Source organism: Passer domesticus, chromosome 21 (genome assembly GCF_036417665.1).
Source record: "Passer domesticus isolate bPasDom1 chromosome 21, bPasDom1.hap1, whole genome shotgun sequence".
Classification (NCBI taxonomy): Eukaryota; Metazoa; Chordata; class Aves; order Passeriformes; family Passeridae; genus Passer; species Passer domesticus.
In genome coordinates, this window is record NC_087494.1 from 389,687 (window position 1) to 416,068 (window position 26,382).

General features: G+C 53.8%; 2 protein-coding genes across 6 annotated transcripts; both read right to left on the reverse strand.

Moving 5' to 3' along the window:
• Window positions 1–221: 221 nt before the first annotated feature.
• On the reverse strand, window positions 222–19,004 carry SLC25A42 (solute carrier family 25 member 42). Of its 2 annotated transcripts, XM_064396329.1 has the most exons (8): window positions 18,927–19,004; window positions 11,219–11,335; window positions 9,063–9,174; window positions 7,272–7,297; window positions 6,023–6,189; window positions 4,957–5,073; window positions 4,463–4,614; window positions 3,270–3,733 (listed from the first exon to the last, which is right to left on the reverse strand). In XM_064396329.1, exons 2-8 carry the CDS (start codon window positions 11,294–11,296, stop codon window positions 3,408–3,410), a joined length of 978 nt encoding a protein of 325 aa, XP_064252399.1. In that variant the 5' UTR covers window positions 11,297–11,335; window positions 18,927–19,004; the 3' UTR covers window positions 3,270–3,407. The 2 variants fall into 2 exon arrangements, with proteins under 2 accessions (XP_064252400.1, XP_064252399.1); XM_064396330.1 differs by lacking the exon at window positions 18,927–19,004 and having other exon boundaries at window positions 222–3,566; window positions 11,219–14,275.
• Window positions 19,005–19,945: 941 nt separating this feature from the next.
• ARMC6 (armadillo repeat containing 6) lies at window positions 19,946–26,363 on the reverse strand. Of its 4 annotated transcripts, none has more exons than XM_064396036.1 (8): window positions 26,248–26,363; window positions 25,590–25,734; window positions 25,027–25,109; window positions 23,816–24,386; window positions 23,153–23,298; window positions 22,500–22,631; window positions 21,938–22,075; window positions 19,946–21,074 (listed from the first exon to the last, which is right to left on the reverse strand). In XM_064396036.1, exons 2-8 carry the CDS (start codon window positions 25,708–25,710, stop codon window positions 20,862–20,864), a joined length of 1,404 nt encoding a protein of 467 aa, XP_064252106.1. In that variant the 5' UTR covers window positions 25,711–25,734; window positions 26,248–26,363; the 3' UTR covers window positions 19,946–20,861. The 4 variants fall into 4 exon arrangements, with proteins under 4 accessions (XP_064252106.1, XP_064252104.1, XP_064252105.1 ...); XM_064396034.1 differs by having other exon boundaries at window positions 25,590–25,783; window positions 26,248–26,266; XM_064396035.1 differs by having other exon boundaries at window positions 19,946–21,071; window positions 25,590–25,786; window positions 26,248–26,266.
• Window positions 26,364–26,382: the final 19 nt, after the last annotated feature.

Sequence of the window (26,382 nt, forward strand, 5' to 3'; positions counted from 1 at the left end):
TAAAAAACCCTTCATAATTTCCCCCAAAACCCTCTCACAATCCCCCAAAAATCCCTTTACAAACCCTCAAAACGTCTAAAAACCCTTACAACCCCCTCAAAAAGCTATTCAAAAATCCCCAAAAATCTCCTCACAACCCCCCAAATCCCCCCAAAATCCTCCCAAAACCCCCCAAACGTTGCAGGCCTGGGAAGCAGAGAGAAGCCATGGAGAGCCCCCAAGTCAATCACGTTTTTTATTAAATATACATCCTCTCTTGGCACAAATCTTCAAATATATAAACATTATATAACAAAGTGTCTTCACTGCAATAAAATAGAATCCAGATCCAAGAAAAGCCGTCAAAATCGACACGCACACATCGATGGAGAGGGCACGGGGAAGGCAATTAACAGTGTTTGTGCTAATTAAGAGATGCATAGACCACACGGGCAGTGACCGGTGCTGGGACACCCTGCAGCTCGTGGTGATTTTGGGGAAAATGTGGGGAAAAAGGGGGAAAGGAGGGGGGAAAGAGGGAAAAAGGAGAGGGAAAAGGGGAAGGGAAAAGGGAGAGGGAAAAGGGAGAGGGAAAAGGGAGAAAAGTAAAGAGGAAAGGAAGAGGGGGAAGGAAAAAGGGAAAAGTGGGGGAAAGGAAAAAGGGGAAAATGGGAGGAAAAGGGGAAAACTGGGGGGGGAGAACAGGGAAAAGAAAAGGGGAAAAAGAAAAGGGGGGAAAGAAAAGGGGGGAAAGAAAAGGGGGGGAAGAAAAGGGGGGGGAAGAAAAGGGGGGGAAGAAAAGGGGGGGAAGAAAAGGGGGGGAAGAAAAGGGGGGGAAGAAAAGGGGGGGAAGGGGAAAAAGGGAAAAGAAGGAGGGAAAAAGGGAAAAAAAAAAGGAGAATAAAAGGGGGAAATCAGCCCCTAGAAGGTACAAAGTGAAGATGCCAAACCAGCCAAGGAGCTCAGGAAAGTTCCCCAGAACCTTCCCCTGGTGCCTGAAGTTCCTGCAGCATCCAGGCTGTGAGGGAACACTGCTTGGGCTGTTGGAAAATGCTAAAAAGCTGCAATTTTGACGTTTTGGGTGCGGTTTTTTTGGACCTGGTTTTCTCGAAGTGCCAGTGCGGGGCTCAAGGTGCAGGGAGAAGCAGGAGGAGGGAGAGGAAAAGGAAAACAAAAAGCACAAATTTGGTGGTGATGCTTTAAGGATCTGTGAGAAAGAGGAGTGGGGAATTCAATTGGATAAAATGAAAAATTAGGGAATTGCAGGAAGGAAAAAAAGGAAAAAACAAAAAGGGAAAAACTCCTCTTTTGAGTTGTTTCCTTTCTCAGAGCTCTTCTGGCCAGCACACCTCAGAAAAAATCTGGAACGTGTGTGAATCCATGCAGGGAAGAAGAGAAGGGAAGGGAACACTCTGTTTCCCCTTTTCTACATTCAAAAAAAAGGGAAGAGAAAAAAAAAAAAGCTTTTTAAACCAACCCAAAGCAGCAACACACTCTGAGAAACAAAAGCACCAAAACCATCAGAGGCTGAACCCAAGGATCTGCCCCTGGACGAACACCCAGCCTGCAAAACTTGTGGGGAAATTGGCTGAAATTCTGAATTTAAATCAGGTGCAGCTGCTAATTAAAAGAAAAACTTGTCAGCACCCCCAGGCTCCTGGAATTCCTGCTTTTCCCAGCTGGGAGGGGACAGGAAGGGACAGTGCTGGGAATTCCTCCCTCTGGACCAGGACTAGAGCAGGGTAAGTGGCTTCTCCATTGGAGAAAAGAATGGGGGCTGAGCGAGGGGAAAGCAGAGCTGGGACATTTCCACAGCCCAAAAAACGACACAGAATCCGTGGCCACCACCTCCCCACACCCCAGGGTCTTCAGTTCCCAGGTAAAGCAGGGAATGTGTCCCTGCTGGGCTCGGGGCAGAACTGCTGAGGTTAATCCCAGCTCCAGGCTGCCCCAGGCCGGTGCTGGGGACAATCTTGTGCCAACACTGCAGTGCCACTGCCACATGCCCTGATTCCTAAGGAAATATTTGGCATCAGGAGCAGCTTGGTGCTCCGAAGAAGTGCAAAGACAAAAAAGAAAGGAGAAGGCTGCTCCTGCCCCCTTGTGCAATTCCTTCCATTCCCACTCATCCCCTCCAGCCACAACAGCTAAAGCACAGAACAACCAGGAAAGGACAGGTTTGAAGGTAAATCTTGGGGTTTTTCTTACATTATGGACTCTCTGGAAAGGGATTTTTTCCACCTTGGTTCGTGTAATCTATCATCAGAGGAGTCTGAAGTCTGCTCTGACTTCTGAATTAACAGAAGGGATGGATCACCCACCAAAAAAATCTCCATTTCCCTGAAAACTGATTGGAAAGGGGAACACAGAGACCCTCGAGCGCTGGCTGTGGAATCCCAGCTGGAAGTGACTGGCACTGCAGGGTCAGCGCTGTGGTGCCCACAAGGGCTCAGTTCCAAGGGGGATTTTAGGGCTCAACAGCAGAGGGGTGAGTCAGTGAACAGAGTGACAGGACCTACACAGCAGGTACCAGAGGGGACAGCCAGGACGCCCAGCTCAGCTCCCAGGGACAGCCGCTCTGGGCTGCAGCAGGGTTTGTTCTGCCACGGCGCACAGAGCAGAGGTAACACTGAATGAAACGAGGGGTTTGGGAGGGTGGAACAGCTCCTCCCTCGGCGCCTGCAGCCCTGGAAAACGCTGCCTCTCCAGGGCAGGCAGCACAAGGGAAGCACGGATGCAGCTGGAGTGGATCAGTTTGGGAATCCAGGCACAGCCCTTGCTCGGCGACGCCGACAGCACACAGAGGAAAACTCCTTCATGAAAGGGCTCAGAACTCCCCTCCTCTGCTGCCTCCAGTCTTTGGTAATCTCAGAGGGACACCACAAACGAGGGACATTGATGCAGCTCCACCCAAAAGCAAGGAAATCCACGGAAAAGGGGCAGCATTCCCAGCCAGAGGAAACATTCAGCTTTCGGAACAAGTGTAGTGTCCTGCCTTCACAGCCCAGGGGAATCTGGAATTCCCTACAGACTACACTGGGATATTGCACTTGGCAGAATGCAGGGAGCTACAGAACTGCCCCTTCCCAGATCCAGGGCGTCATTCCCAACAGCTCCAAGCCCCCTCTTCCATCTGCCCACGGAGAGCCAGGGGAGGAGCCAGGAGCAGCACAGGTGGGGTGGGGAGGCTCCACTCCTGGGGGCAGAGTCCGTCACAAGGCTGAGGCAGCAGCTGCTCTGAGGACTCAGCTCTGCACGATTGGGAATTTTTCACTTAGGGAACAGTTAGGCTTCCAAATTAAAAAGGAGGAAAAAAACCAATCCGGGAACAACAGGAAAAAAAAAAAACCCAACAAACGGGCGAGTTCCCAGCTGCAGGAGCACGTGGGAGGCCAGGAAGAAGGAGCTGCTCTTTGCACACAAAGCCACTACCTCTCGAGGCCGGGGCCGTGCTGCAGCTTGCGGAGCAGGATCTGCGTCAGGTCGAAAGTGGTGAAGCTGATCCCCACGGCGATGGGGCCTTTCACCCAGTTCATGCTGAGCCCTTTGTACAAGCCCCTGACGAGTCCCTCCTCCCTGACGATGTCCTGCATGGTGAGCAGGATGGAGCTGTAGCTGTGGCCCAGCACGCCGGCCGTCTGCATGCGGCGCCGCACCACGTCCAGCGGGTACGAGGCCGACTGGCCGATGAGGCCGGCGCACGCCCCGAACAGCAGCCGCTCCGGGGGCGAGGGCTGCGCCTTCCCGCTGTGCTCTGGGGGGACACGGGTCCTTGGAATGCACCCACAGCCCGGGCACAGCGTGGAGGGATGCAGAGCTCCTTCCTGACGCTGCGCTCGGGAGCTTTCGCTACCCGCGTCTTGTTTTCCCGCAAGCTGCTCTCCCGAGGTTCTGTTCCCCAGGCTGAGCTCCCAAAGTTTTGTTCCCAAGGTTTTGTTCCCCAGGCTGAGCTCCCAAAGTTTTGTTCCCAAGGTTTTGTTCCCCAGGCTGAGCTCCCAAAGTTTTGTTCCCAAGGTTTTGTTCCCCAGATTGAGCTCCCCAAGTTCTGCTCCCCAGGTTGAGTTCCCCAGGTTGAGCTCCCAAAGTTTGCTCCCAAGGTTCTGTTCCCCAGGTTGAGCTCCCAAGGTTTTGCTCCCCAAATTTTGCTCCCAAGTTGCTCTCCCGAGGTTTTGTTCCCAAGCTTTTGCTCCCCAGGTTGAGCTCCCAAACAAACCATTAGAAAGGGCCCCAAAATCACTAGAAAAGGTCCCACAAAACAAAATCCCGAGTGATGTCACATTTACTGACAGTCTCAGGTACAACTCCCCAGGTTTTGCTCCCAACTTAGAGCACAACCAAGTCCCTCTCCACCTGGAAATTCCCTTTTTTCCTCCACAATTCAGGCCCAGCCTTCCTGCAGCTTTCCTCGTCCACAGCCCGGAGCTGCACAGAGCCCTCCACCCCAACTCCAGCACCCCAAACCCTCTGGACTTCCTGCATTTACCTGCATGCACCTTCTTCAGCGTCTCATAGGTGAAGAAGCTGAGGCCGGCGTAGGGGATGACGCCCAGGATGGTGGGTGTGAAGCCCCTGTACAAGGTTTTCAGCCCCTCCTCGCGGGATATCCGGATGAAGACGTGGACAATGCTGCTGTACCTGCCGTGGGGACACGGGGAGAGCAGACCTGCGCTGGTCAGCGGCTGGGGGGCTCCCAGCAGGGCTCCCTGATGGATTCATTAGTAATTAATTTGGCTCCGAGCTCATCAGGCAGCTCAGAGGGGGTTTCAGCTCTCTTGGGCTTTCCTGGATGCAGCTGGCCTCCTGAACTGGTCTCCAGTATCCATCTCCTCCCACATCCACGCCCCTGGACACTGAATCACTGCTCAGACCCCGGGGCTTTATCCCACCAAAGCCTCCCAGCAAGGAATGACCCAAAAAACAGCAATAGAACCACGTGACCTTTTAAAAAACCCAGAAAGTTGTGTATGAGGCACTTACATCTCCTTGGGCGTGACAGCCATGCGGGCACGGACCATGTCCAGGGGGTAGGTGAGCATGGCAGCCGTGGTGCCAGCCAGGGAGCCGGCGATGAAGCGAGGGAAAGGTGTCAGTGCCCTGGAGAGGGGTGAGGGAAGAGACCAAACGTCACCTGCAGCTGCAAATCCCACCTGGCTGTGGGAACGGCACTGCTCGGCCTGCTGGGCATTCCCAGCCATCCCACAGCGAAATCCGTGGGGAGAGGAGGCTCAGGGCTCGGCTGGAGCATCCCCTCAGCTTCCTCTGCCTCGGAGCTTCCTCCTCAAAGGTTCCACCTTGGAGCATCCCCTCAGCTTCCTCTGCCTCGGAGCTTCCTCCTCAAAGGTTCCACCTTGGAGCATCCCCTCACAGCTTCTCTCTCGGAGCCTCCCCTTGGAGCTCTCCCCTCACAGTTTCCTTCCCTCGGAGCCTCTCCCTCAAAGGCTCCACCTCACAGCTTCCCCTCAGAGCATCCTCTCGGAACTTCCCCCTCAGAGCTTCCCCCACAGGTTCCCTTCAGAGCTTCCACCTCAAAGCTTCCCCTCAGAACTTCCACCTTGGAACTTCCCCTTCAGAGCTTCCACCTCAAAATTTCCCCTCACAGCTTTCCCCTTGGAGCTTCCCCTCACAGCGTTTCCCTCAGAGCTTCCATCTCAAAGCTTCCTCCCCAGAGCTCTCCCTCACCTTGGAGCTTCCCCATCACAGCTTCTCCTCAGAGCTTTCCCCTCAGAGGTTCCATCTTGGAGTTTCCTCCTCAGAGCTTCTCCTCACAGCTTTCCCCTCAGAACCTCCACCTCACAGCTTCCCCCTCAGAGCTTCCATCTTGGAGCTTCCCCTCACAGCTTCCCCCTCAGAATTTCCCCTCACAGCTTCCCCTTCAGAGCTTCCCCTCACAGCTTTTCCCTTGGAGCTTCTCAGAGCTCTCCTCTTGGAGTTTCCTCCCCAGAGCTTCCATCTTGGAACCTCCACCTCAGAGTTTCCCCCTCACAGCTTCCACGTTGGAGCTCCTCAGGAGCCCAGCAGGACCCCGAGCCCCGCAGCCTCTTACTTTCCCTGGAATCCGTAGTAGTTGCCCAGGATCTGCTTGTACTCCTCGTGGGCGCAGAACTGGATGGCGGCGTAGGGGATCACCCGCACCATGGTGGCCGAGTTCCCTCTCCAGAGGCTCCAGAAGCCCTCGTTGAGGTAGGTGTGATAGATCAGCTTGTACGCTTCCTGAGGGGACAAACCACCCACAGTGGGTTCCACCCATGGGGAGCAGGCTGAGGGGATAAATCATCCATGGGGAGCAGGCCGAGGGGCAGGGAAAGCAGGAACCAGGGCAGGGAGCCGAGCCCACAGACAAACCCCCCCAGTCCCCTGCCCACAGAGCTGTCATGGCCACCCTGGCACACCCACGCGCTTTAAAACGCAGTTTGTGTGGAATAAATGGGTAAATAAACAGAAATTAATTAAAGGACAATATCAAAATTGCACTGTGCACTTGTTTTTCAGAGCATTTCCATGGCCGGATCCCAGAATCCAGCGAGGGCAGAGTGAAGCTCCATGCAAGAGCAAGGAAGGATTTTTAGATCCCAGCCTGCCTCGTTTTCCCTCTCAGGGAAGGCACAATTTGCACAAAACCCCTTCCCAAACCCAAATTCCTCCCTCTGGGAAGGCACAATCTGCACAAAACCCCTTCCCAAACCCAAATTCCTCTCTCTGGGGCCAGGCAGGAACATTAGGATCACACACACCACGCATGGAAAAGTTGGAATGCACAGGGAAAATGCACTCAGGAAGCCAGGAGAGAGATCAGATCCCAGATTTAATTCCCTGTAAATGCTGGAACAACTCCTGTGTGGTTGGGGAAGGGAATGAGCACTAGAAATGGTCCCAAGATCATCAGGAAAGGTCCCAAAATCACAAAGAATGGTCCCAAAATCACTACGAAACATCCCAAATCACTAGAAAAGGTCCCACAAGCACAAGAAAAGGTTCTATAAACAAAAAAAAATCCTATAAACACAAAAAAGGTCCCCAAATCACCAGGAAAGGTCCCAAAGCCACTAAAAGAGGTCCCAAGAGCCAAAGCCCTGGTGATGTCACATCTGTTGTCACATCACAGGTACAACCTGGAGTTTGAATCCCCCCAGCAATCACTGTCCTAATTAATCCTGTAATTAAAAACACTATTCCCAGTCTTTCCCTCCATGTTTTCATGGACAGCTGCTAATAAATCCCCAAAAAAGTAAAACAGCAACAAAACAAAAATTAATTAAACATTTCAGATCAACAGCAGACAGACATCACCTTACCTTGGCAGAAAATCTTTTTGAAGACACTAAAAATAAAAACAACAACAAAAAAAAAGAAGATCAGGGCTTGCGAGGCATGGAAATAAATATTGATCCATGAATCCCTAAATAAGGGATAAATAAACAGGTCTTTTGGCTAAAGGGATAAAAACAGAAGGAAAAGAATGAATGCAAGAGGAAATAGAGATTCTTTGTCTCATAAATGCTCCCATAATTTAGCACAAAATTCCATTTTTTCCCCCAGCTGCCTGTTAGGAAAATGCAGTTTGTGCAGAATAAATGAATAAATAAAAACAATTAATGAAAGAGAAACATCAAGGTGCACTGCTCACTTGTTTGTCAGAGCAGTTCCACGGCCAGACCCCGGGCTAATTCCAGCACCCAGCGAGGGCAGAGCAGCTCCACGCAAGAGCAGCTCCATCCCAAACTCCAATCAGCGCCCTCATTTTTGTTTTTGTTTGTTCTCTCCTTTCCCTTGCATCCATCCGAAGTGACAGCACCTCCTTATCCGTGGAAGGCACGAGGCAGGCTTTGGGAGGCAGGATTTGTCTGGCAGCTCTGCCAAAGGAAGGGAAAACCCTGCCTGGAGAGCTTTAATGAATGTGGCTCCAATTAAGGGGCTGCAGCAGCTCCTGCCTCGCTCGTCAGAGGCTCTGGGAGCCTCTCGAGTGCATCCAACAATTCCATGCAAATCCATTTCTCCCCACTGCTGCTCCTCTGTGCAATTCAATGCTTTTATTTGGAATTTTTCTTTTTTTTTAAGGAATAAAAACTACCTCGATGAACAGTGATGGTTATCAAGGGGGTTTTGTTCCTTTAAAAAAATATTCCAAATAATAAAATGATTGAGTTGTTGGGATGGTTTGGGCTGGGGAAGCTCATCCACCCCTCTGCCATGGACACTTTCCACCATCCCAAGCCCCATTCCTAACTCAAGGCATCACTTTGATGACCCAAAGATATTTTCCTTCCTCACACACAGGGAACAAAACCCCTTAGGGCAGCAAGAACCTAAAAAAGCCCCCCAGATCCCTAGAAATTGCTCCCATTGGAAGATTTGAATGCCATCCTCTCCAGCCCCTGGGATGGGCTGAAGCACACAGGGATTTGTAGGAATGTGGCCTGCCCAAATTCCAGGTGATCCCCTGGCTCAGCCCAGCTCTGTGCCTTCCCTCTCATCCCTGCCCCTGATGTTTCCACCGTAAAATGATCCTGGCTGTGTGATTTGGGGGGGAAACCCAAAAATTCAGGTGCCAGGGGCAATCCCAGCCCCCTGACCCACATCCCAGCCATTGCAGAGCTCCTTGCTGTGCCCAGAATGAAAATCATGTGAGCAGAAATCAATTCTGAATTAAATGTCAGCCAGGGATTAGGCTGAGCCCCACTCAGTTAATCTGGGACGTCACCAGGATTAAAATTCTTGGCTTTCCCAAATGTCCACTGAATTAAAGGCCTGTGCTGTTCCCCTTGGGATAATTGGAGGAATTGCACTGCAACAGATCCCAAAATCCCCAAATCCTGCTAAACACAGGGAAATTCTCTGTTCCACTCAGAGGAATGTCATTTTCTGTGACAATCAGGGGTGCCAGAGCACACAAATCCAGGCATGCAGCAGCTCCAGGGCCTGCTGCCTCCCATTTTGGGCACAATCTGGGCACCCAGCCCTCAGCAGGGAACCCCCACAGCCCAACTCCCCTCCCCAGAGCCTCCACATGTCCAGGGGAATGAGCTGGATGAGCACAAAGGGTTCAAAGTTAAAAACAAACTGGGAAAAAAGCCCAGGGGACCCACCTTGGAACATGATTTTTGTCCTGTCCAGAGGAGCCACTGCAGTTTTAGCCACAGCCCCAGCCAGAGCCCCAGACATCAGGGAGTTCAGCACCTTCTTCTTCTCCTGGTTATCCTGGGGCAAAGGCATTGGACAGAGGAGAAAAAAAAATAAATCAATGCCACAAGGAATAATATTTCACCTTTTCTGCAGCATTCCCCCCGGGGCCAGGATTTGGGTCAAAATGTTTCACTGAGTTTCCAGCACAGTGAATTGCTGGTTGGACTGTGAGGCAAAATTCCAAGCATTCCTCTTGCATGTGTTGTTTTCTCCCCGATATTTCCCTTTCTTCTCCCTCCCCACGATTTTTAGGCATGGGCAGAAGGGAAGTTTCTGGAAAAGAAGCACCCAAGCCCTATTCCCACACCATTCCCAAGCTCCTGAGGGTAAATCCAGGCAGTTTTCCCCCTCTGATGGGTGGAATGAGAGGGATTTTGCTGCTGGAATTCCTGCCACAGCTCGTATTTATAAAATCAGGATTTTTCTCCCACAGAGAGCAACAACAACAACAAAAAAGCCACAAAATGTAACCCCGTGGAGGCTGTGGAGTGAGAACAAGCCCAGGCTTGATGTGTGAACTTTTGACACTAGGTGGAGGAGAGAAGTTAACATTTTCCTTGTGTTTCCCAACCCCAAAGTTAATGTTTATGACCCAAAACTCCTGGATCAGCTCAATTCCCCCTCCCCAGCCGTGCAAAGTGAACTTCAGCCCCAGATTTGGGTTAAAACCCAGCAAGGCTGGGAGGCACCTCCCTCTTCCTGGGGCTCCAAGCAGCCCAGGAGCAGGGAAAGCCTGGAGGGGTGCTGCTGGAGCAGTCTGCCACCTCAGCCTGGGCTGGGAGTGGGACTGCCACTGGGAACTGCCACTGGGAATGCCCTGTGTGCCACTGGGAATGGTCCTGTGTGTCATTGGGAATGGTCCTGTGTGCCTGTGTGCCACTGGGAACTGTCACTGGGAACTGCCACTGGGATGTGCCCTGTGTGCCACTGGGAACTGTCCTGTCTGTCACTGGGAATGCCCTGTGTGCCACTGGGAATGGTCCTGTGTGCCACTGGGAACTGTCACTGGGAACTGCCCTGTCTGTCACTGGGAATGGTCCTGTGTGCCACTGGGAACTGCCCTGTGTGCCACTGGGAACTGTCACTGGGAACTGCCACTGGGATCTGCCCTGTGTGCCACTGGGAATTGTCCTGTCACTGGGATCTGCCCTGTGTGCCACTGGGAATGGTCCTGTCACTGGGAACTGTCACTGGGAACTGCCACTGGGATCTGTCCTGTGTGCCACTGGGAATTGTCCTGTCACTGGGAATTGCCCTGTGTGTCACTGGGAATTGCCCTGTGTGTCACTGGAAACTGTCACTGGGGACTGCCACTGGGAACTGCCCTGTGTGCCACTGGGATCTGTCACTGGGAACTGCCACTGGGAATTGTCCTGCCACTGGGAACTGTCCTGTCTGTCACTGGGAATTGCCCTGTGTGCCACTGGGAACTGCCCTGTGTGCCACTGGGAACTGTCACTGGGAACTGCCACTGGGATCTGCCCTGTGTGCCACTGGGAATGGTCCTGTGTGCCACTGGGATGTGCCCTGTGTGCCACTGGGAACTGCCACTGGGAATTGTCCTGCCACTGGGAACTGTCCTGTCTGTCACTGGGAATGGTCCTGTCACTGGGAACTGCCACTGGGAATTGTCCTGTCACTGGGAATAGCCCTGTGTGTCACTGGGAACTGCCACTGGGAACTGTCCTGTGTGTCACTGGGAACTGCCCTGTGTGTCACTGGAAATTGCCCTGTGTGCCCCTGGCAATGCCCAAGCCCTTCCCAAGGGGATGGGAAGCTCTGGATCCCCGCACCCCCTGGACTGCACAAACTGCAGCTTTGGGGAGTCCAGAGCTCAAACCCAGCCTGGTTTGGGGTGGAAGGAGCTGAAAATTCATCCCATTCCACGGGCAGGGGATCTCCCAGCAGCCCAGGCTGCCCCAAGCTGGCCCTGGGCACTCCCAGGGATCCTGCTCAGGGAACTCCAGCCCAGCCAGCAATTCCTTCCCCAAATGCCCACCAAGTCCCATTCCCAAGCCATGCCCGGGTCCTGTCCCTCTGGCCCAGCCCCTGCTCTCACCTCGGCAGGAATGCGGGCTGGGACGGGCTCCACATCCCTCTGGAATTCCACTGCACCTTCTCTCACACCATTACCCATACCAGTCACACTTGCCCGGGGCCAGGAGAGCTCCAGCTCCTAAACGCAACCCAAAAACCAAAGGGAAAATGTCAAAAATGGGAAATATCCTGGTGATACAGCACGGGCAGGGGGAGTGACCCACCCCCAGGGCCACTTTCAGCAGGAAATCCCTCTCCCAGTTCCCTGGAAAAGGGCATTTCCAGGATCCTTTCCCTTCCTCCAAGGTGGAAATGGATTTTTAGGGGGTGCCAGATAAAAACTGAGCCACTCCTGTCAACCCTTCTCACCCCACAAAGAACTCAGCTGCAATAAAACACCAAAAGATCCATAATTCCAGGGAAAAGGAGCAGATCCTGCCCCCTCTCAGTGTGAATTTTGGTGTCTCCTTGGGACTGCTGAACAACAACACTGGAGAAGGGAGGTGGAAATTTAAAATATCCATAATTCCAGGGAAAAGGAGCAGATCCTGCTCTCTCCCAGAGAGCATTTTGGTGTCTCCCTGGGACTGCTGAACAACAACACTGGAGAAGGGAGGTGGAAATTTAAAACCCTCTGGAAAAAGGGGAAAAAATAGTGCCAGGAATGAGTCCGCAGGGCTGGCAGGAGCGAGGGGAGGTTATTTTGGGAAGAGAGGGATCCGGTGCCTCACACGTGCCACCAAGGCCGCTCTGGGTGGATCTGCTCCCTCCCAGGACTGCCTTTCCTCCCAGGGGGTTTGCACAGGTTTCTCCTGCTCTGAGATGCCCCAAACCCGACCTGCAGGAGGAAAGGTCAGCCTGACCTCGGCCGCAGAGCGTGGATGAAGGAACTATTCTATTTAAATGGAATAATTCTCTTTTTTAGCTCTGACTTTCTGATAGTTCTGCCTTTTATGCTGCAGCTTTTCCAGCCTGGAATCTCCAGGGCTGGAACTGCTGCTGTGAAAACCCTGGAGCTGCTGACAGAGGGGCTCTGCAAGGACAAAATTCACTTTTCTGAGCCACTGAGCTGCTCCAACAGCCCCAGTGTGGAAGGTTAAACCCTCCAAGGGGTGTTTGATTAGGAAATGAGAATTCCTGAGTTCAGGCACTTCTTGCCCCCAGCACTTCCCCTGCTGCCCGTGGAACCTTGGGCACAACATTTCGCTTACGTGGGGATCAAAAACCATTTCCAGCCTCTTTTCCCCTTTTTTTGACAGTCTCGGTGCTCCATGCCTGCCAGCACCTCTCAGACGTGCTGGCCTGCTCCTCCCCTCACAAACCAACAGCAGGCCTCATTCCCCAGGCCTGGCAGCAGACTGCAAACACAAAGCTCAGCCCTGCCTGACCAGTTCGGGATGAAGGAGCCCCATCCTCGCTCCAAAGTGGGGAAAGCACACCTGGAGAACTTCAATTAGCCCAGAATTAACGATGCTTTGGGTCGGGGAGGGCTTTTAGGATCATCTCATCCCACCCCACACTTCCACCACCTCGAGCTGCCCTGCCCTGGCCTTGGGATTCCTCTGGGAATTCCATTCCCACCAAAACTCCTCCCCACAGCCAGAATTCCTTCCCAGTTCATTATCCCAGAATTAATGATGCTTTTAGGGAGGACTTTCAGGATCATCTCATCCTCGAGCTGCTCCAGCCCAGCCTTGGGCACTTCAGGGATGGGGCGGCCACGGCTCCTCTGGGAATTCCCTCACCCCCAAAATTCCCCTGCCCCCAAAATTCCTTCATCCCCAAATCCCTCCCCACAGCCAGAATTCCTGCCCAGTTTCCCAACTCCACGTTCCCCTTTCCCCTTCCCTGCCCCTCCAGGCCCCTGGGAATTGCCTCCCTCGGTTTTGTTGTCCCCCCAAAGCTCCTCCTGGCTTCCCAAAACTCTGGGAAATTTGGGGAACCCCAAACCCAGGGATTCCCAAGCCCTGAGGGTGTTTTGGGACCTCAGGGGGGATTTAATGGGATACACCACCCCACAACCTGAACAGCACTGCTGGGAAAGCTCCCTCACCCACCCCAAGCCAACAGAAACCCCACAGGCACCGGCAGCAGAGACCATCCGTCGTCATTATTAATTATTTCTAATTATTATTAATTATTTCTAATTGTTTCCAATCAATTCTGATTATTCCCAACGACCTGCAGTCACTGCCTCCCCTTCTCACTCCCCCTTATCTGCCAGGCCTGGAGAAGTTGCAAAATTCCCTTTTTTTGGGTGAAAGGTGAAGGAAACCACAGGTGCAGAATTACCCCTGCCCTGCAGTCAAGGAATGGAGGTCACAATATCAGATTTATCCTGCCAAAAATAACCCCCAGAAATAGAAATGGAGCCGCAGGGCTCAGGAATGCAAAACGCAACTTTCTGCTAAAAAAAACCATTGAGAAAGACAGGCCTGGAAGGAAAATTGCCAAATGAAATGGTGTCACTAAGGCTGGGATTATCTCCACAAACACAGAGCGATGGGTCTGGTTATTCCCATTATTCTGGTTATTCCCATTATTCTGGTTATTCCCATTATTCTGGTTATTCTGGTTATTCCCATTATTCTGGTTATTCCCATTATTCAGATTATTCTGGTTATTCCCATTGTTCTGGTTATTCCCATTGTTCTGGTTATTCCCATTGTTCTGGTTTTTCTGGTTATTCCCATTATTCTGGTTATTCCCATTATTCAGATTATTCTGGTTATTCCCATTATTCTGGTTATTCCCATTATTCTGGTTATTCCCATTATTCTGGTTATTCTGGTTATTCCCATTATTCTGGTTATTCTGGTTATTCCCATTATTCTGGTTATTCCCATTATTCAGATTATTCTGGTTATTCCCATTATTCTGGTTATTCCCATTATTCTGGTTATTCCCATTATTCAGATTGTTCTGGTTATTCCCATTATTCTGATTATTCTGGTTATTCCCATTTTTCCCTGGGAGCAGCAGCAGGGCCCTGGCAATGTCACACAGAACAATTATTCAGATTATTCAGATTATTCTCATTACTCTGATTATTCCCATTATTCTGATTATTCCCATTATTCCCATTATTCTGATTATTCTGGTTATTCCCATTATTCTGGTTATTCCCATTATTCTGATTATTCTGGTTATTCCCATTTTTCCAAGGGATTTGGGAGCAGCAGCAGGGCCCTGGCAATGTCACACAGTGCAATTATTCAGATTATTCAGATTATTCTGATTATTCCCATTACTCCCATTATCAGACTATTCCCATTTTTCCCTGGGAGCAGCAGGGCCCGGGCAAGGTCCCCAGCTCTGCTCCCAGCCCCACCGAGGAGCCCCTTCCTTATCTGCAGAGCTTTATCTCAGCCAGGGCACCGCTCCTGCGGCAGCCAACAACAAAAACTTCTTTTTCCAGGAAAAAAAACCACCCCCAACCCCTCCCCAAGCTCCAAAAAGTTGGGGGTTTTTGGGTTTTTTTTTTCCCCAAAGAAATATCCTAAAGAAACAGTGAAAAAAATATTATTAAATCATGTTTTTCCAGAAAATCATCAAATTTAAATTTAATTTTTTCCAGAAAAGAAACTAATTTCTGTGTCCCCACCCCAGCACAGAAATCTGCAGCAAATAAACAAATAAAAATTAAAAATAAACAATTTAAAAAATTAAAAATGAATTTCTCAAAGCCTGCAGGAGGTCCCCAAAGGGAGAAATGGCAGCAGAGGGGGGTGAAATTTGAATTATTTGGGATTTCAGCAGCCCTCAGCTCACACAAACTGCCAGGAAGTTCTTCAGCACAGAAAGAGTGAGGGCAAAGCAGCTGAAATCGCCTCTGAAAAACAAAACAAACCCAAAACTAAAAGAAAAGGAGAATTGAGGAGCCCCACGTGTGCCAAGGAAATCCATCCCTGCCTGGAGCCCTGCCCAGAGCTCAGGGCTGGCATTCACCATCACCCCTGCCGAGCCCAGGGAATGGGGTATTGCCTGGGAAAAAAGGAAATCTCATTTGCTTGTTTTCTGGGGAAAATTGAAATTTCAATTTGGTTATTTTCTGTGAAAAATTTAATTTTGGTTATTTTCTGGGAAAAAAAAATGAATTGAATTATTTTCTGGAAAATTGAAACTTAAATTGGATTATTTTCTGGGAAAAAAAATTAAATTTAAATTGAATTATTTTCTGGGAAAATTGAAAATTTCAATAGATTCTTTTCTGGGAAATCAAAATTTCAATAGATTGTTTTCTGGAAAATCAAAATTTCAATAGATTATTTTCTGGAAAATTGAAAATTTCAATAGATTCTTTTCTGGGAAATCAGGTCTTCCAGCGCTTCATCTCTGAGTGCGAAGCAGCAAAACAAAAGTGCATTTCCAGCTCCCAGGGGCAGCAGCCCCGCAGAGCCCGGGGCTCTCTGCCCTGCACCCCTCCCACCCGGCCTGCCCAGGGATTCCTGCCCAGGGATTCCTGCCCAGGGATTCCCCAGGAGCTCCTGCAGGGCCCGGCCAGCACAACTGAATCTATTTATAACAAATACATAAACAGATTCACTAAAAAAAAAAGTGAATTTTGGATTCACGTTCTAAAGTGAAAAAAGGAAAAATCAGAATCAATTTTAAAAAGAACTCCTGGCTCCTGGGGGTGCTTTTTCCTGCCAGTGCAGAGTGAAGAATTGCTGTTATTCATAAGAAATAAAGAAAATTCACTCACAAAAAAGTGACATTTTTGATTCATGTAAAAAAAAAAGGAAAAAATCGGAATAAATGTCCCTCCAAGCAGCAGCAAAGTGACTCCAAAACTGCTCCTGGCTCCTGAGGGTGCTTTATTTTTATTTTTATTTTTAATTTTTATTTTCTGGCAGCAAACCTGTCTGAGCTGTCCCAAACCCATCCCAGCCCAGGGCTCTGTGCAACCTCCTGAGGCCAAACCTGCCGCAGCAAAACCACCTGGGCAGGGCAGGGAGGGAGGGAGCAACAACAGAAAACGAAATTCCATTTAAAAACGCAATTAAATCCAAAATGAAGCTCCTGGGGTTGGCACATTCCCTGGCCAGAGGATTCTGCTGAAATCCAAGCCCGGGTCCTCTTTGCTCAGACCCCAAGCAATCATGTGGGAAAATATAAAATAAAATAGAATAGAATAAATAAAAGAAAAGAAAAGAAAAGAAAATCCAAAATTGAATTATTTGGGTTGCCACACTCCCTTGTCAGAGGATTCCTGCTGAAATCCAACCCCAGCCCCTCTTTGCTCAGGTCCCAAGCAATCATGTGGGAAAATAAAGATAAAAACACTAAATAAAATAAATAAAGAATTAAAGAATAAGATAAAAATAAATTAAATAAAAATAAAATTAAAATTAAAATAAAAAAATAAAATAAAAAAGTAAAGTAAAAAAATAAAGTAAAAAAAAAGTAAAAAATAAAGTTTAAAAAAAGTAAAAAATAAAGTAAAAAATAAAGTAAAAAATAAAGTAAAAAAATAAAGTAAAAAAATAAAGTAAAAATCAAAGTAAAGTAAAAAAAAAGTAAAAAATAAAGTTTAAAAAAAGTAAAAAATAAAGTAAAAAACAAAGTAAAAAAATAAAGTAAAAAATAAAGTAAAAAAATAAAGTAAAAAAATAAAGTAAAAAAATAAAGTAAAAAAATAAAGTTTAATAAAATAAAATAAAAAAATAATTAAAAATACAATAAAATGCAATAAAATAAGAGGAACTTGAGAACTGAGGGGCACGCAGGGCCCTGTGGTGGGCCCGGCCCGGCTGTTTGGAGCTGCTGCAGCCCCCGCTGGGCCCGGCCCGGCCCCGCAGCCGCTCCTCCCGCAGGTTTAGGAAAACTCTGCTCCTGCCCGGAGCTGCTCAAACCCCGGGACGGGTGGAAACAGCCCAGGAACGCGGGGAAAGCTCGGGGGGAAACACCTCCAGCACCCAGGGAAACGGGGAAATCCAAACAGGGGCAGGAAAAATGGGGGAAATCCAAAAAGGGGCAGGAAAAATGGGGGGAATCCAAACAGGGGCAGGAAAAATGGGGGGAATCAAAAAAGGGGCAGGAAAAATGGGGGGAATCCAAAAAGGGGCAGGAAAAATGGGGGGAATCCAAAAAGGGGCAGAAAAAATGGGGGAAAATCCATAAGGACACAGAAAAAAGGGGGAAAACACCACCAACACAAAAAAAGGAAAACAATCCATAAAGATGCAGAAAAAAGGGGAAAAAATACATCAATATACAAAAAATGGGGGAAAGATCCATAAAGAGACAGAAAAAAGAGGGAAAAATCCATAAAGACAAGGAAGAAAGGGGGAAAAAATCCATCGAGACGCACCAAAAAAGTGAAAAAAAGTCCCTAAAGACGCACAAAAAAGGGGGGAAAATCCACAAAAACACAGAAAAAAGGGGGGGAAATCCCTAAAGACAAGGAAAAAAGGGGGGGAAAATCCATCAAGACGCACCAAAAAAAATGTGAAAAAATCCCTGAAGACGCACAAAAAAGGGGGAAAAAATCCCTAAAGACACAGAAAAAAAGGGGGAAAAATCCAGAAAAAAAGGGGAAATCCCTAAAGGCACAGCAAATGGGAAAGCCGCGGACACGCAGGGCCGTGCCCAGCCCCGGCCGGAGCAGGGACCGAGCCCCGGGAGGTGGCAGGGCACAAAAGTGACACTGGGAGACACAGGGAGGGTGGCAGGGCACAGAGAGGGACACTGGGACACACAGGGAGGGTGGCAGGGCAGGAAAAGGGACACTGGGACACACAGGGAGGGTGGCAGGGCACAGAAGTGACACTGGGACAGGCTGGGAAGGTGGCAGGGCACAGAGAGGGACACTGGGACACGCTGGGAAGGTGGCAGGGCACAGCGAGGGGCTGGCAAGGCGGCAGCAGGGCAAGTTTGGGCTGGGAAAGCGTGGGAAAGAGGGAAAGCAGGGGCTGGAAAGGCAGGGAAAACAGGCAGGGAAATAGGGAGAGCAGCGGGGGAAAGCAGGGAAAAGGGAGCAGGGAAAGGGAAAAGGAACCAGGAGGAAAGCAGGGGAAAGGAGCAAGGAAGGCAGGGAAATGGAACAGGGGGGAAAGGGGGCAGGGGGGAAAAGGGGCAGAGGGGAAAAGGGGCAGGGGGGGAAAAGGGGCAGGGGGGGAAAAGGGGCAGGGGGGGAAAAGGGGCAGGGGGGAAAAGGGGCAGGGGGGAAAAGGGGCAGGGGGGAAAAGGGGCAGGGGGGAAAAGGGGCAGGGGGAAAAGGGGCAGGGGGGAAAAGGGGCAGAGGGGGAAAAGGGGCAGAGGGGGAAAAGGGGCAGGGGGGAAAAGGGGCAGGGGGGAAAAGGGGCAGGGGGGAAAAGGGGCAGAGGGGGAAAAGGGGCAGGGGGAAAAGGGGCAGGGGGAAAAGGGGCAGGGGGGGAAAAGGGGCAGGGGGGAAAAGGGGCAGGGGGAGGCGATGCCGGAGGGAGCGCAGCCCTCCCGGGTCCCTCACGGATCCCTCCCGGAGCCCCGCTCAGCCCTCACGGATCCCTCCCGCGCGGTGCCGCAGCCCCGAGCGAACGCAGCCGCTCCCCCGCACTCCGCCCGGCCCCGCTGTCCCGCGCGCACCGAGGCGGCCGCGCCGGAGCCCCGCGGGCCCGGGGTGACCCCGCGGGAGGCCGCGGCAATGTCACCCGGAGCCGCGCGGCCGGCCGGGCCCCGGGAGGCGGGCGGCGGCGCTGGGGCCCCGGGCGGTGCCGCGGCGGGGCCGGCCCGGCCGGTGCCGCACTCACCGGCTCCGCTGCGCGTCCGCCCCGGCCGCGTCCGCCGCCGCCAGGCCGCCCCCGCTGCGCCGCGGCGGGCGGGGCCCGCCCGGGGGCGCGGCCAATCGGCGCGGCGGGGGCAGAGCCCCGCGCGGGGATTGGCTGTGCGGTGAGGATTGACAGAGGGGCCGGCCAATCGGGTGAGGGGGAGGTGCGGCAAGAGGCGGGGCGCCGGTAGCGGCACGGGCGGGCGGGGAGCGCTCGGTGCGGGGGCGGGAGCGGCCGGGCCCGGGGGGACTGCCCGGGACTGGGAACGGCACCGAACGGCACCGCCGGGACCGCGAACGGCACCGGGACCCCGAACGGCACCACCGGGACCGCGAGCGGCACCGGGATCCCGAACGGCACCACCGGGGATCCCGAACGCCAGGAGCCCCGGCTCGTGCCCGGCCCGAGCAGCGGCCATCCCGCCCGGTTCCGCCCCGCAGCAGCGGTGCGGGGCGCGGAGATGCCGCCGTTGACAGCGGGGATCGCAGCCCGGAGCGCCCGGGCGGCTCCGCCGCGCAGCACGGCCCCGGTCGGGCCGGGGCTCGGGCCGGTCCCCGCGGGGCTCGCACCCGGCACTGGCGGTGGGAGCGGTGAAAGGAGGGAAATGGAATCCCGCGGGTTTGACTCTGCCCCAGCCCTGGGGAGGGAATTAAATCCCGCAGGACCCCCGGTTTGGTCCCCCCCCGCCTTTGGGGCTTTTCCCCTCCCCGGTCCCACCGGGAAGGCAAAGCTGGGGAGGCACAGGCTGCACCAACCCGCTGCCCCCAGCTCGCATCATTCTGCATTTCCCCGGCTCTTGCCCACTTCGGGGCTCGGGCAGGGCCAGGGCCGTGCCCGAAGCCCTGCAGGGGGAGGGAGCTCTGAGGAACGCAGCGACCTTTGCGATGTGCTGGCAGCCAGCAGCGCCAACCAGCTCTGCCCCAGGCTCCACTCAAACCCGGCACTCGGCATCTCCCTCGCTTCTCCTGCCACAAAAACAAAGCTCCACAAAGAGCCAGCCGGCCCTGCAAGGTTTGTTTTATAAGGTCACCATTTCTACAGAGTATCACATTAGAAACATCCACTCACACAGCCAGGCTCAGCGCCGGAGCAGGGCTGCCAGGAAAGCCTTCAGCTGAGACTGCAGAGCCCCGCTGGGGCCGGCTGTGCCCCAGACCCAACAAACCCACAGTTCTGCCCCAGTCCGTGCAGCTCTTGGCCCGCCCACCGCAATGAAAGCGTTCCTGGGCCAGGGCAGTGCTGAGAGGTGACAAAGGCTGGCACTCCCGGGGGCACCAGCGCGCCTGGCCGCACTTTGGAATTCCCACCCCGCTGCCCTGCCCCTCTCACTGAGGGAGAACATGAACTTTCCTCCTGGATGCCAACAGTTCCTTTGGATATTATCCCAAATCCTTACTTTGCTCTTTTTTCTTGTTTTTTTTTTTTTTTTTCCTTTTTTTGGTGTTTTTTTTCTTTTTGTTTAAAACATTACGCTGGCAGAAAACTCCCAAACAAAGCAGCGACACAAGAGTGGGGTCAGCAGTAAAAGAACAGGGCAGTGGGACAGAGAGAGCACACTGATAAATGCTGGGATTCCTCCTCAGCCAGGCCCTGACAGGGGCACAAAGGGGACCCAGCAGCCACATGTGGGCAGCGCAGTGAGAACAGCCCTGTCCTGCCAGGGGCAGCAGACCATCCTCAGCCATGAGATGATCCAGGGAACGATCACTACACAGATTGGTTTGCAGGCTGTGAGTGCAGAAAGCCGTTTCAGCTGCAGCTCCCCAGACAAAAGCTCCCTGCAGCCTTCCCAGGCCAGGAAGTTTGCCTCCAAGTTCGCTCCAGGTGCTCCAGCCGGGCGTGGGCAGAACCACCCACGCCGCTCCCCACAGCCTCCGGGGGCTCGGACCCTTCCCTGCGGGCTGCAAGGAGTCTTCCTCACTGAGGCAGGCTGCCCTTCTGGCCCGTCCAGAGCTCGCGCAGCTCCACGCGGCAGCCCAGGTCCCTGAGGGCAGCCCTGGCCACGTCGTCGCAGTCGCGGTGCGCGGCGCGCGCCTCGGCGATCAGCACCTCGGCCCCCAGCGCCAGGATGGGCCCGCACAGCTCGCGCCGGCGCGCCACCAGGTTCCGGATCAGCATGCACGCCTGCTTCTGGGGACAGCCAGGGCGTCACGGGGGCACGGGGGGCACGGGGGGCTGTGGGGGGCACGGGGGGCCATGGGTTCCGCACCAGCATGCACGCCTGCTTCTGGGGACAGCCAGGGCGTCACGGGGGCACAGGGGCACGGGGGGCACAGGGGGGCTGCAGGGGCCACGGGTTCCGCATCAGCATGCACGCCTGCTTCTGGGGACAGCCAGGGGGGGTCACGGGGGGCTGCGGGGGCACGGGGGGCTGCGGGGGTCATGGGGGGCTGCAGGAGGCCATGGGGGTCTGCAGGGAACCATGGGGGTCTGCAGGGGGTCGCCATGGGGGCCTGCAGGGAGCCACAGGGTCACAGGGGCCTCCAGGGAACCATGGGGGTCTGCAGAGGACCATGGGGTCACTGGAGTTGGTAGGGAATCACTGGGGTTGGTAGGGAGCCACAGGGTCACTGGGGTTTGCAGGGAACCATGGGGTCACAGGGGTCTGCAGGGGGCCACGGGGTCACTGGAGTTGGCAGGAAAGCCAAGGGGTCACTGGGGTTGGTAGGGAATCACTGGGGTCACTGGGGTTGGTAGGGAATCACTGGGGTCTGCAGGGAGCCATGGGGTCACTGGGGTTGGTAGGGAATCACTGGGGTCTGCAGGGAGCCATGGGGTCACTGGGGTTGGTAGGGGATCACTGGTGTTTGTAAGGAAGCCATGGGGTCACGGGGGTCTGCAGGGAGCCATGGGGTCACGGGGGTGACAGATGTAGGGGGGCAGCACTGAGTGGCCGCCTTCCCAACCTGTCAGAATTGGATGAGTAGAAGGGAAGAAAAATCCCCAAGAAAACAAACGACCAGCCCTGCAGGCGCCGTGAGGGACGTTCTCACCTGCACAGCCACCTCTCGGGGGTGAGCCTTCATGGCCTGCAGGGCTGCCAGGGCCCCGCCGCCCTCCACGATGACGCTGCAGTTCTCGGGCTTGCGCAGGGCCAGCATGCACAGGGCAGCACAGCCCTGCTCACAGATCTGCAACACACAGGGCAGCACGCTCACTGCCTGCAAGGCTGCCTCGCAGCCAAAGAAAACCCCAAAGTGGGGCTTCTTTCCTGCTATGGCAGTTTTGGAGGTGTTTTTATTGTTTTGAAGTTTCTCCCGCTGCGGCGTCCTGCTGCTCAGGGGAGGGCTGGAATGATGATCTTAGAGACATTCCCAACCTTCATAACTCTGTGTTTTGCACACCAGAGGTATAAAACACCACCCCCACCATCCATCTGGTTCAGGAATAAGAAAAATAAGCCAATACAAGGTGGAAAACCCCTAAATGCACACCAACACTGGACAGTGCAGCCGAGCGCTCGCGGCTCATCCACCGCCAGCTGCACACACACATCCTGCAGCTCCAGCTGAGCTCCGTGCCCATCCCAGAGGGAGCTCCCAGCCCTGGGGGTACCTGAGGGTTGCCCAGGTGCTGGCTGATGGCCAGCACGATGAGGTCGGTGGCCCCGGCATCCACGATGGCGTCCTTGACGTCGTCGTTGCCGGCCACGGCGCGGATGGCGCTGAGCACCTGCTTCACCACGTCCTGCCCGGGGGAAACAGCAGGGCAAAAAGCAGCACAGAGAGCTGGAGAGCTCAGAAAGCAAAGCAGGACATCCCCCATGCCATGAAAACGGCTGAGGCAATTATCATCTACAAAAACTCTACCCTCAGTCACATCCTCGCCTCACAAGGCACCTTGGAAACCTCTGCCAGACCATCAGCGAGGCTTAAAAAATCACACATCGCCCTCTGGGACTTGAGCATCTAAATGCTTTGTTCAAAATCTCTTTTTGGTGGAAAACCAACCATTCAGCTCTTCTGGGAGCAGGCAGAGTTCTGCTGGTGGAGGCTGGAGGATGCAGGGATAACTCTGAGCAAGAAGCTCACAAATTTTACATTTAAAAATTTTAAAAACTAATTTAATTCTGTAAATAGGGATCAGAGGGGCTTCAACCCTGATTGCACCCAAATTATTGCACAGGCTAAGGCTCCTTAATTAACACCAGCCTCCCTGCTGAGGATGAGATGCTCCCCAGCCCATCCCCAAACACCCCCAGTGCTCACCGGGTGCTCCATGCAGTCAGCCAGCAGAGTCACCATGAAATTCAAGCCCCCAAGGTCCACGATTTCCTGGCAGAACTCATTCCTGACTGAGAGGCGAGAGAGGGTGGCACAGAGCTCGCTGAGAACCCCCGAGTTATCCCTGAAGGCTGCGGAGGAGAGAGGAGGGACGCAGTCATTCCTGCACAATTAACGGGGTTTACTTGGATTAATTACACAGGAAACATTTCATTTCATGTATTAAAACAGGGGAGATGACACTTGCTCACTCTGTTCCTAGCCAGGGCCCTGAACCTGTAAAATACTTCCTAAAAACAGTGAAAGACTGCTCTGACCAGCTGCCTGCTCCACAGTTAGCAGCAGCACCACGGCGGCACTTCCTGGCTCGCTCAGGGCACATTTCACGGACAGAATGAAACCCCATTTGAGTGACAAATTCTTGAGTCGCCTCTGAGGAGCTTCAAGTTATGACAATGGGAGAAAAAAACAGACAATGGGGGAAGAAATCACAAACGATTCCCGAGAAGAAACCACAAGAGATTCCTGAGACAATGAGAAGAAATCACGAGTGATTCCTGAGAAGAGACCACAAGTGATTCCTGAGACAATGAGAACAGATCCCAGGTGCTTCCCCACCAGGATCAGCATCCCCAGGGCTCATTTTACCTTTTGCAGCCTCAATGAGGACTCTCAGCCCATCGTTCTCCAGCACAATCATCTTGGCGTGGTCGTGCGCGTGGCCGAAGGGCACACGGATGTCATCGTCGAACGTCATGACCCTGAGGGCCGAGGCTGCCATCCTGACCAGCTCGGCACTGCTGCCGTGCTGGCTGATGGCCCCGGTGAGGAGAGGGAGGACGCCGGCCCTGACGAAGGCCTGCCTGTTGTGCTCGTGCTTGAGGCAGGCGTGGCGCACGCAGCGCACCGCGGCCAGCGCCAGCTCGGCGTCCCCGCGCCGCTCCCGCAGGCTGCGCAGCAGCAGCTCCCGCCCCGCGGCGTCCAGCAGCTCCGGCTGCCCCTCCAGCAGGGCGCCCAGCGCGGAGAGGGCCTGCAGCAGCACATCCCTGTCTGCTGCAGCCAGCCGGCAGGCGGAGAGCACGGCGGGGTAGGCGCCGCTCCGGCCGGCCAGGTGGCGGAAGGCGAACTGCTCCTTGCACTGCGCCGCCAAGGCCGCCAGCTGCTGGGGCAGCTGCGCCACGTCCTGCTCTGCCACGGCCCTGCCCAGGCACTCCAGGCTCTGAGGGACACACCGAGGGTTAGTTCTGCACCTGGGGCGTGCAGGAGGAACGGCAAGGGGCTTGTTGTGGGGTTCAAAATCGGTTTGGGGTGATGGGAGCGGCGGTTGTGGCGTTCATGGAGTTTGGGTTTGTGCACACAACCCCTGGGGGGACACGGGCTCCCTCTGCCACAGCTCCACTGGGCACCAGTGCCAGCTGGACTGGGTCAACCAGCTCATTCCAGCTCTGCAAGCGTCCTTGGCCAGAGCTTGGAGCAGCCTGGGGCAAGTGGGACTGACCCCACCTTGTCCCCAGCCCAGAGCCACACCCTGTCACTCGCGGGACACCCCCAGGGACGGCGACCCCAAACCTCCCTGACCACCCTCCCCGCGAGGAAATCCCTCCTGAGGTCCCAGCTGAGCCTCCCCTGGCACACCTTGAGGCCGTTCCCTCCTGTCCTGCCCTGACCCCACCTCACCCACACAGAGCCTTCCCTGAAACGTGCAAGGAGCTCCTGGAATGTTTTACACTTGCACAAGAAATGGGAATAACTGCCTGAAGAGCTCCCAGAGAAATGGGGCAGAGGCAGAAGTTGGCCTAGTATTATTATTATTATTATTACTTAACCCTGAGAGAGAGAGCAGCAGTTTGTGCCCCTACCAGCAGGATTTGATGCTTTTGCCTCTGCCCATTCTCAGAGGCAGGAGGTCGCACAGCTTTCACAATATTGCTCAGGTCCACACCTAAAAGGGGAAATAAAACCAAGTTTAATATTGGTTCCAGGATAACCAGAGTCAAATAAACAGTGTTAGTTCCACTTCTAGGGAAAAGCTGCCAAGGTAACCACAGAGAACAAAGATGAACTTGGGAAGATGCTGAAATGTTCAATTCTGACTTCTGCCTGGAACAAAGCTAGGTGTCAATTGAGGGGGGGAAAAGGAGGAATTTAATTTCACTGACCAAATTTTGCCCTCCAGCTTCGCTCTAAGCAGTTTTGCAGTCATAATTAATCCACAAAACCAGGTCAGCATTAACGGTGTCTCTGTTCCACTTCACAAAGGCTCCTTCCCAACGCTGCACGACCCATCTTTGCCTGCAGCCTTCCTTTAAACCCTGGCACTTCCAAAATCCCAGCACTCCTTTAAACCCTGGCACTTCCAAAATCCCAGCACTCCTTTAAACCCTGGCACTTCCAAAATCCCAGCCTGCAAAGCACACGGTACCTTGGGCCTCAAACTGCTGCACAGCTTCTCTCACAGCCTCCTCGGGCTCCATCTCGAACTCGGTGATGTTCTCCTGCACTGCATCATCAAACGTCTCCTGGGCGATCTGCTTGGAGCCCATGCTGCTGGGCTGGCCTGGATGCACCTGGGGGCACAGCTCCTTTGGTACAGAACCTTCTGGTGGCCTGGTCCTGCTGCTGTCAGAGGCACAGCTCCTTTGGTACAGAACCCTCTAACAGTTTTATAACCTTTGTGTCCCGCTGCTGACAGAGGCACAGCCCGTTTTGGTACAAAACCTTCCAAGGCCCAGCAGAACCCGAGCTTGTTCTACCCCGGGACAAACGCTCTGCATCAAAGATGCCCGGCCAAAGGCACGGCCGGTGTTTTATCTAATGGGGAAAACGCGGCAGGGAAGGGGGACAAGGAGACATTTCAGCAGCGTTCCCAGGGGTTCCAGGAGCTGTCACCGTGACGGGGCTGCAGCACGGAGGGCGCCGTGCCCGGCCACAGCCCCCGGCCCTCCGCCCGCCCTGCCCCGCTTCCCCCGGCCCCCAGCAGCCCCGCAGCCCCCAGAGACGCGGCGAGGGCCGCGAAGGGAGGCGGCGGTGCCGGGGGAGCCCCGGGGCGCGGCCGCGGCCCCGCTCCCCTCACGACCCACCTGCGCTCCCGCCGCACAAAAGGCGAGGGCGGCACGGCCCCGCTCGGCCGCCGTACGCGCGCTCTGCGCATGCGCCGCGGCCCCAATTCGCACCGCTCGCCCTCACGCCGAGCGAAAAAGAGCGCGGGAGGGCGG

Coding starts and splice junctions, on each gene's coding strand:
- ARMC6 (XM_064396036.1), bottom strand. CDS start 25,710: ATGGGCTCCAAGCAGATCGCCCAGGAGACGTTTGATGATGCAGTGCAG. Junction 23,299..23,815: donor CCTCATTGAGGCTGCAAAAG/GTAAAATGAGCC, acceptor TCTCCTCCGCAG/CCTTCAGGGATAACTCGGGG. Junction 22,076..22,499: donor AGCACCTGGGCAACCCTCAG/GTACCCCCAGGG, acceptor TGTGTGTTGCAG/ATCTGTGAGCAGGGCTGTGC.
- SLC25A42 (XM_064396329.1), bottom strand. CDS start 11,296: ATGGGTAATGGTGTGAGAGAAGGTGCAGTGGAATTCCAGAGGGATGTG. Junction 6,190..7,271: donor CAAAAAGATTTTCTGCCAAG/GTAAGGTGATGT, acceptor TTGTCCCCTCAG/GAAGCGTACAAGCTGATCTA. Junction 5,074..6,022: donor TACTACGGATTCCAGGGAAA/GTAAGAGGCTGC, acceptor ACCCCTCTCCAG/GGCACTGACACCTTTCCCTC.